A 10408-nucleotide genomic window follows, 5' to 3' on the forward strand; every position below is an offset into this window, starting at 1 on the left:
GAAACCATCACCTTCTCGTTCAAAGCGCCGAAGAAGTTCTTCACAAGCATCAACACGTCGTTCTCTCATTTCAGGAGTCAGCTGGCGTGGCACCCATGTCGCAGACACTTTGTGAAACTGGAGCACATCATGCACAATGTGGTGTGCTGACCCATCACTAATCTGTAAACATGCTGCAATGTCATTCAGTATCACTCGGCGGTTTTCCTTCACTATGGCTTCAACTGCTGCAATGTTCTGTGGTGTCACAACTCGTTGTGCCTGACCTGGACGAGGAGCATCTTTCACTGAAGTCACACCATTCGCGAGCTTCGTACTTCATTCGTAGACTTGCTGCTCTGACAAACATGCATCACCGTAGTGAACCTTCATTCGTCAATGAATTTCAATAGGTTTCACACCTTCACTACGCAAAAACCGAATAACAGAACGCTGTTCTTCCCTGGTGCAAGTCGCAAGTGGGGCGGCCATCTTTATACTGATACTGCGACGGCATGTGAGCATCTGCACTATGCTGCCACCTACAGGACATTCTGCACGCTGTTTGTAGCACGCTTACCAACTTACAGGATGACGGCGAGAAATTTCTATTTGTTATTACAAATCTAAGGTCTTCATTTGACTCACCCTCGAAGAATGGTGGTTCCACCTGTATGGACCACTTTGTATATTGCATCTCGAGTAGAGCTTTACCGAGAGAGGTAGCGCAATGGTTCGCACACTGTACTCGCATTCGGAAGCACGACCTTTCGAACCCGCGTCCGGCCGTCCTGATTTAGGTTTTCCGTGATTTCCCTAAATCGCTTCAGGCAAACACCGGTGCGGTTCCTTTGAAAGGGCACGGCCGCCTTCCTTCCCAGTCCTTCCCTAATGCGATGCGACCGATGACCTCGCTGTTTAGCCCCTTTCCCAAATCAAACAAACAACCGTAGAGCTTACTAGGACGGACACTGTCTCATGTCTCTCCGAAACTGGCACGGAATTTTTTCGCATGTAACAGTACTGATACTTTGCCTGTCATTGACAGATGATTACACTTCTACATCTACATCTCCATACATACTCCGCAATCCACCATACGGTGCGTGGTGGAGGATTTCCATGTTAGAGCTCGTTTTAGTTTCGTCAGTATGTACTGTACTTCCTCGATTCACCGCCAGTTGGCCCAATTGAAGGAAGGTAATGTTGACTTCGGTGCTTGTGTTGACATGCGACTCATTGCTCTATAGTACTAGCATCAAGCACATCAGTACGTAGCGTGAACAGGTTAGTGTTCATCACGAACGTGGTTTTGCAGTCAGTACAATGTTTACAAATGCGGAGTTGGCACATGCCCATTTGATGTATGTATTAGCACGGGGCAATAGCCGTGGCGCGGTACGTTTGTATCGAGACAGATTTCCAGAACGAAGGTGTCCCGACAGGAAGACGTTCGAAGCAATTGATCGGCGTCTTAGGGAGCACGGAACATTCCAGCCTATGACTCGCGACTGGGGAAGACCTAGAACGACGAGGACACCTGCAATGGACGAGGCAATTCTTCGTGCAGTTGACGATAACCCTAATGTCAGCGTCAGAGAAGTTGCTGCTGTACAAGGTAACGTTGACCACGTTACTGTATGGAGACTGCTACGGGAGAACCAGTTGTTTCCGTACCGTGTACAGCGTGCGCAGGCACTATCAGCAGCTGATTGGCCTCCACGGGTACACTTCTGCAAATGGTTCATCCAACAATGTGTCAATCATCATTTGAGTGCAAATGTTCTCTTTACGGATGAGGCTTCATTCCAACGTGATCAAATTGTAAATTTTCACAATCAACATGTGTGGGCTGACGAGAATTCGCACGCAATTGTGCAATCACGTCATCAACACAGATTTTCTGTGAACGTTTGGGCAGGCATTGTTGGTGATGTCTTGATTGGGCCCCACGTTCTTCCACCTACGCTCAATGGAGCACGTTATCATGATTTCATACGGGATACTCTACCTGTGCTGCTAGAACATGTGCCTTTACAAGTACGATACAACATATGGTTCATGCACGATGGAGCTCCTGCACATTTCAGTGGAAGTGTTCGTATGCTTCTCAACAACAGATTCGGTGACCGATGGCTTGGTAGAGACGGACCAATTCCATGGCCTCCACGCTCTCCTGACTCCAACCTTCCTGACTTTCATTTATGGGAGCATTTGAAAGCTCTTGTCTACGCAACCCTGGTACCAAATGTACAGACTCTTCGTGCTCGTATTGTGGACGGCTATGATACAATACGCCATTCTCCTGGGCTGCATCAGCGCATCAGGGATTCCATGCGACGGAGGGTGGATGCATGTATCCTCGCTAACGGAGGACATTTTGAACATTTCCTGTAACAAAGTGTTTGAAGTCACGCTGGTACGTTCTGTTGCTGAGTTTTTCCATTCCATGATTAATGTGATTTGAAGAGAAGTAATAAAATGAGCTCTAACATGGAAAGTAAGCGTTTCCGGACACATGTCCACATAACATATTTTCTTTCTTTGTGTGTGAGGAATGTTTCCTGAAAGTTTGGCCGTACCTTTTTATAACACCCTGTATGTACAATATTACAGAGTCGTTGTTGTTACATACTCTCTGTAAAACCGAATTGGGATTGTGGGGCGGCGGTTAATTTGTAAAAAAAATCTAATTGCTGTATAAATGCTTGCATGTTGAATCCGTTTCAGGCTTTTAGAATGTTGTTAATGCTGTCTTTCGCCGCTCTCAACACTGGCTCTCTATTTACTTTTTTAGCACCCAGAAAGTGATTTAACAAACGTGAAGCCTGTAAATAGAGTTCCTAGTGCCCACTTGATCTGAGAATACCATTATAGCTGCAGCTTATAGCTCTGAGGAATTAGGAGATTGTCCGGGATTTCTAATCAAAAAACGATTTTCCAAAATAGTTGAGTATATTCTGAAATTCACTGATAAAAAACACAAGTATCCCTACAACCTAACTAACAGAGCAGTTCAGAGTCTAATGCGCTGATGCAACTATAAATGTCCGAATTAAATGTTAAAAAAGAATGCTCGCCATAATTTGATGAAAATATTTCATCAAATGCCACGCTAAATATTTGGTAGAATGTCTGTCCCGCGACGGCACGTGAAAATACGACAATACGCAAACTGAAGCTAGATAATGAAAATCATCCCAGAATTAACACTTCACTTGAAATGTTTTCATTGTTCCGCGTATCTCTAGTAACTTAATACGGCACCCGTGGCTGTTTGTAGCAGTGATACCGATGCGACGCGACTCCCGACACAGATGGCGTGTCATTCAGCGTCTGGAGAGAACTGGGGCCTTGCTTCCTCGCGCAGCGTTCTTATATATGAAGCCGCGGTGCGGACGGCTAAGGGAACGCCTGATCAAATCGGCTCTCCCGACTAGCCGCTGGGCTAGTAATGCACCACTTCAAGTTACATAATAATTTATAGCTTGTTTTGCTGATGGCCGATGAAGCTCTTAATTTAAACGTGCATTCAGCACGCAGGTAAGTATTGATAATAAAATTTTGACGTGGCTAAGTTAAATATTTTGGGCGAGAGAATTAATTAAATTACACTGCACGCAGTAGATGAGCTCTGAACTGGCCCTTTTGAGATCCACTATCGCTATAATTTTATAGGTATTCAAAAGAAACTTTTCACATCTTCATAGTCATAGCGGACCTCCAACTTATTTAAATCTAAACATCCTAGCCTTATTTATTAGCCTACTTAATCTATTTTGCTTCCTTCAGTTTTGTGATGAAAACCAGAAAATCATGAATTTCCACTAAGATCTTAATTTGTGAAATCCAAAGTACTGTTTTTATTAAATCATTATGAAAGATGAATCTAAATATAAATTTTGAAGTCTCTAGCTCTTTTCTGTTGCGCCAATGAATTTTTTAGAAAAACGTCCAAATTTCGAAAATGACTTAAGTTATCGAACTGATATTCAACACACATTAATTTAGTATTATTCCTGACATGCTAGAAAAGTTTTAGGTCATTTTCTTGATTTTTAAGGTATTGCGCAACATTTATGACGTAAGAGCTAGTTACAGCAGACTGGCTGGCACACAATGGAAACTGATGTGAATTTACTACAGCGTGAGTAGGCTGCTTCCCTACAGGATCCCATCAGGACCTGGCGATTTATTTATTTTCAACCCATTGAGCTGCTTCACAACCCCAGGGGTGTCTATCACTATGTCCTCCATACGGGAATCTGTACGAGACTCATTTGCTTGGATGAGCTGACGAGCTGACGTCCCCGTCTTTCCAGGTCGCCAGACAGCAAGGAGCCGAAGGTGTTCAACCTGGTGTCGAGCGACGCGCCGCTGTGCTGGAAGAACTTCATGGCGCACTACCAGCACTTTGCCAAGAAGGTGCCACCGATGTCGGCCGTGTGGAACTACTCCATGTGCCTGACCACCAGCGTGCCGCTGGTCTTCTTCTACAAGTACGTCGTGCACATGGTGCCAGCGGTCCTCGCAGACGCCGTACTCTTCCTCACCACCGGAAAACCCAAGTAAGTCACTCCTCACTGGCTGACACATTTTCTCACAGCTGGATTGAGAGAAGGGAGACCTCTGCCACACTCGCGGAAAGTGGACATAACTACGGAAATGCCAAAAACACAGCACTTTACCGTGCCTAATAAGGTGTAGGAAATCCGTTGGCATTTACAACAGCATCCAGTATCCTCGGAATGGATACATACAAGTACTGTTCCTGGAAAATGATGGCAGGCTCAGGTGACAATGATGCAGCTGGACAGCGATCACACACTCTTCTCTCCAAAGTGGACCACAAAGTCTCTATAAAAACTGAGATCTGGTGTCTGGGGTGTCCAGGGGACAGATGCGATAATTCTTCCTTGAGAACACGAAACCAGCCCTGGGCGCTGCGACCTGTGTCAACAGGGGCCTTTCGTCTTGGAACAAACCATCACCACTGGGAAGCAATCATTGTACCAGGGGACGGATCTGGTCAGCGAAAAGTTGTCTCATAGCCCTTGGCAGTAACGCACCTTGTAGAGTAACCATGAGGTCCCTGGAATACCACGATTCTCCTGCCCAAATCATCACTTAACCCACACTATTTCTCAATCTTAGGACGTAAAATCAGCCAGAAGTTGGAAACAGTGTGCAACAAGACTCATCCGACCAAATGCCTTTCTTCCACTGCTTCACAGTCCAGTTTTTATGGCGTTGGCACCATGTTTCCTGTTGAGTGTGTTCGCATCACTGACAAGCGTTTTCGTAATTCCTCCTCACCCTGCCGAGCGGTTCAAAGCGCTACATTGAATTGTGGAACTGCGCGACCGCTACGGTCGCAGGTTCGAATCCTGCCTCGGGCATGGATGTGTGTGATGTCCTTAGGTTATGTTTAAGTAGTTCTAAGTTCTAGGGGACTGATGACCTCAGAAGTTAAGCCCCATAGTGCTCAGAGCCATTTGAACCATTTTGGCATTCCAAACGCACCATACCGAAGATGGAACACCCAGGAGCGTGTCTGGCGGGCGCGTACCGCAAGGAGAACAGCCAGGACTGCAGCGGGCGGAAAAGGGAACGGCAATCCTCCAGAAGATCTTAGCGAGCAGGCGCGGACCGCAGAGGGAGCGCCTGGTGAAGGGGGAAGGCGACAGGCATAAATACTGGACCAGGTCCAATCGAGGAGTAGTCTCAGGTCGCACCTGATGAAGGTAACGAGCTACGCTACCGAAATAATGTGCAAGTACGACGCTGATACCCGACAGAACACCCGACAACCCAAGGTGTCGACTTTTTCTTTGTTTATCGTTGCCATTACTCTGCTTTGTATCAAAACCATTAGCACTGTTGGAGTTACTCGTCGACTAAGCTGTTCAACTACGCCCTGCAGACTCACGCTGTGCTCACCACTGGATATCTCCAAAAAATTGTTCAAATGGCTCTGAGCACTATGGGACTTAACATCTTAGGTCATCAGTCCCCTAGAACTTAGAACTACTTAAACCTAACTAACCTAAGGACAGCACACACATCCATGCCCGAGGCAGGATTCAAACCCGCGACCGTAGCAGTCGCGCGGTTCCGGACTGAGCGCCTAGAACCGCGAGACCACCGCGGCCGGCGGATATCTCCAGTGCCGCCACCTGTTGCCATTATCAGCCAACATTGTGGCTGCGTGGTAGACAATATGTGGGGCGTCGTAAGCCGTAAACATCATTCGACTTTTGTAGCCTCGCACTCGAGGTGTTCGTTGTCAAACGTGGCACGAGGAACAGCTAATGCGTAGCTGCCTGTGACGACTGTCGCGTTGTCCGCAGGATGGTGGGCGCGTACCGGAAGATCCACCGCCTCCTGGACGTGACGAGCTACTTCTGCACGCGGGAGTGGTCGTTCGACAACCGGCGCTGCAAGGAGCTGTGGTCGCGCCTCTCCCCCGTGGACCGCCAGCTCTTCCCTTTCGACATGAGGGGCTTCGACTGGGACACGTACTTCTACCGATACGTGCGCGGCGTGCGCCTCTACATCCTGAAGGAGGACATGGCGAACGTCAACGAGGCTATGCCACGCTGGCACAGGTAGGAGTCGCTCTCTGCTCGCCACCAGCAGTCGTCGCGATGGCCACAGCACTGGCTCCTGTTGGCTTTTGTCGCCTGCTAACTAGCCGGTGCCTTTCAGTGACACAGCTGCATACTGAATCATCAACACTCTGTCATACACAAGGGCTTATAAACAGGTATCCATTTTCTTGCAGAACGCAGTACTGGTCGAAACTACTACACTGCTGGCCACTAAAATTGCTGCACCATTAAGAAATACAGATGATAAACGGGTATTCATTGGACATATATATTATACTAGAACTGACATGTGATTACATTTTCACGTAATTTGGGTCCACAGATCCTGAGAAATCGGTACCCAGAACAACCACCTCTGGCCGTAATAACGGCCTTGATACGCCTGGGCATTGAGTCAAACAGAGCTTGGATGGCGTGTACAGGTACAGCTGCCCATGCAGCTTCAACACGATACCACAGTTCATCAAGATTAGTGACTGGCGTATTGTGAAGAGCCAGTTGCTCGGCCACCATTGACCAGACGTTCTGAAGAATGTGCTGGCCAGGGCAGCAGTCGAACATTTTCTGTAACCAGAAAGGCTCGTACAGGACCTGCAACATGCGGTCGTGCATTATGCTGCTGAAATGTAGGGCTTCAATGGGATCGAATGAAGGGTAGAGCCACTGCTCGTAACACATCTGATGTAACGCCCGCTGTTCAAAGAACCGTCAATGCGAACAAGAGGTAACCGAGACGTGTAACGAACCGCACCCCACACCATCACGCAGGGTGATACGCCAGTATGGCGATGACGAATACACGCTTCCAATGTGCGTTCACCATCATGATGCTGTAAACAGAACCTGGATTCAACCGAAAAAATGACGTTTTGCCATTCGTGCACCCAGGTTCATCGTTGAGTACACCATCTCAGGCGCTTCTCTCTGTGGTGCAGCGTCAAGGGTAACCGCAGCCATGGTCTCAGAGCTGATAGTCCATGCTGCTGCAAACGTCGTCGAACTGTTCGTGCAGATGGTTGTTGTCTTGCAAACGTCGCCATCTGTTGACTCAGGGATCGAGACGTGGCTGCACGATCCGTTATAGCCATGCGGATAAGATGCCTGTCATCTCGACTGCTAGTGATACGAGGCCGTTGGGATCCAGGACGGCGTTCCGTATTACTCTCCTGAACCCACCGATTCCATATTCTGCTATCAGTTACTGGATCCCGACCAACGCGAGCAGTAGTGTCGCGATACGATAAACCGCAGTCGCGATAGGCTACAATCCGACTTTCATCAAAGTGATGATAGGCATTTCTCTTCCTTAGACGAGGCATCACAATAATGTTTCACTAGGTGACGCCGGTCAACTGCTGTTTGTGTATGAGAAACTCTCCTCATGTCAGCACGCTGTAGGTGTCGCCACCGTTGCCAACATTGTGTGAATGCTCTGAAAAGCTAATCGTTTGCATATCACAGCATCTCCTTCGTGTCGGTTAAATTTCGCGTCCGTAGCATGTGATCTTCGTGGTGTAGCAATTTTTACGGCCAGTAGTATACAAACTGGCCTCAAAAATATGTCCAGAGACAAATACAGTGACGGAAGTAACCGAATTATGAGCAGAACACACAAAGGTAAGATGGTGTGGGTCGCAGTGTGGTGTGGCAACTGTTGTCGTAGGGAAACTAGTCAGGAGCACAAATGATTAGCGAAAGAGTTAACACAGGAAACGAAAGATTTACGTGTATTTCTCCAAGCGTATGAAGACTCTTTACAGATAATGCAAGACGAAATAAGCCCAGCTTTTACAATAGCAACGATGATGTCGGAGCCTCGATTAGGTAGCGTCACGGAGTGCGGTGAGTGGCTGCCGCCAGCCGTCTGTTTTTAAGTAAAAGACCTGAGGATAAAATTGTGGAATAAAAAGGTGCGTAGGTTACATGGCCCTTTATATACAGGTTGGTCCATTGATAGTGACCGGGTAAATATCTCACCTACTTGGGCATCATCATTTGTTGCAAGTCGTGGTTGACGTTTCACATGTGGCTGAACACTTCCTGTTTTCTTAAATAACGTAACTATCCTGCGAACGGTCCGGACACTTGGATGATGTCGTCCAGGATACCGAACAGCATACATAGCACACGCCCGTTGGTCACTTTGATAACAATAGCCATACATCAACACGATATCGACCTTTTCCGCAATTAGTAAACGGTCCATTTTTACGCGGGTAATGTATCACGAAGCAAATACCGTCCGCACTGGCAGAATATTACGTGATACCACGTACTTATACGTTTGTGACTATTACAGCGCCATGCATCACAAAGCGAAAAAAGTGGTCCAACTAAAACATTCATATTTCTTTATGTACTACACGAATAAGTAATAAAAAATGGGAGTTCCTATTTTAAAAAAACGCAGTTGATATCCGTTTGACCTATGGCAGCGCCATCTAGCGGGCCAACCATAGCGCCATCTGGTTTCCCCCTTCAAGCTAAACAAGTTTCGTGCTTTGTAGTTTTTTTGTTTGACGCTTATTTCGTGAGATATTTGGCCCGGTCACGATCAATGGACCACCCTGTATGCTCAGTCTCTTTCTAGGCAGTTTACCGTTTCCAGTTTGTAGGGGAATCTAGTAACACACTGACCGCCTGTGTAAAGAAAGCAATAGATATGAGGTAAAGCCTAATAGGTAGGCAACACACCTAACGTACAAGTAACGTGGGTACGTTCTTCAGTGACCAGGGCTGCTAGGAGAACTACCGTAGTCAACGCGTACTTGTGCTAGCCTACGGTAGTTTTTTTTTTTTTTTTTACAACTCTGTGCTTGACTCGTCGTCTGCTTGTTGTGCAGGCTGAGGCGCATCGACTGGGCAGTACGGGCTGTGGCCACGGCTCTCTTCCTATGGCTGCTCTGGCGTCTGCTGGCGGCGCAGTTCTGGCAGTGACGTCACGGCACTGCTGTTACTTCGGCCGACTACTGTCAGCAGCCGTAGAGCAGACGACCAAATGGCGGCGAGCCACCGACGCTTGGTCGTTCCGCACAATGGTCAAGGCGACCGATTGCCGTGAAGGCATTCTCTGGTAGACTCCTGTCAGCGCTCGTCGACACGCCTGTGCAACACTGCAGCCTTTGGACAAACAAATGACGCTGACAACGGTTGACACGGACGTCCTTCTACTCACCACACGTTTTTACCACCGACAAAAAGAGACAGTTACTGTCCCTCGTGTACACATACGCATTTGCACTGACTTAACTAAGACATCATAATGCATGTTTTCTTATTTATTCACTACTTGTAATAGACTTTAATTAAAGTAACAAAGGCGGTGTGTGTGTGTGTGTGTGTCTCAGAAAAGTGATTCAGCAAGTGTCCAGGTGCACGAACTAACAATTTCTGGAGAGTGAAATAAAAACGTAATGTAGCTATCTAAGAGCCTGGTCGCTGTTCTCTGTAACCTAGAATAAGGCTATTAACCGCACGCACTGAGAAAGTGCTTCTGTATAATTTTTCTATTTCTGTGCCGAATATTTGACCAAAGCTTCAATAAACAGCATCTTGCAGTTGTTTTTTTTATTTTGCTAATAATGTTAAAAAATGCTAAGGCAAACAAGGGTGTCTGACAAACGATATGCATCTCAGAACGTTGGCCTATCGCAATAAATTCGGCAACATGTCTAATTATCTCCTTGTCAACGGGATGTTGAACCTTGATCCACCTGCCTCGTGCTACCGTCTGTCACGAAAGAAGTAAGCGTGGTGATTTGGTTCACTGTTGTACACAGGCAGTATGCAGAGCAACTGACGAGATGTTACAACTCACG

General features: G+C 47.1%; 1 protein-coding gene across 2 annotated transcripts in view; it reads left to right on the forward strand.

Annotated features, from left to right (window-relative positions):
- Nucleotides 1–10147, forward strand: part of LOC126419044 (fatty acyl-CoA reductase wat-like) — a 250451-nt gene extending 240304 nt beyond the window's left edge. For both annotated transcript variants that reach the window (XM_050086115.1, XM_050086116.1), the window contains exons 7-9: nt 4302–4547; nt 6330–6587; nt 9434–10147. In XM_050086115.1, coding sequence (XP_049942072.1) covers nt 4302–4547; nt 6330–6587; nt 9434–9527 — 598 coding nt within the window. In that variant the 3' untranslated portion in view covers nt 9528–10147. The remainder of the gene's footprint in view (nt 1–4301; nt 4548–6329; nt 6588–9433) is intronic.
- Nucleotides 10148–10408: the final 261 nt, after the last annotated feature.

Source organism: Schistocerca serialis, chromosome 9 (genome assembly GCF_023864345.2).
Source record: "Schistocerca serialis cubense isolate TAMUIC-IGC-003099 chromosome 9, iqSchSeri2.2, whole genome shotgun sequence".
Lineage (NCBI taxonomy): Eukaryota > Metazoa > Arthropoda > Insecta > Orthoptera > Acrididae > Schistocerca > Schistocerca serialis.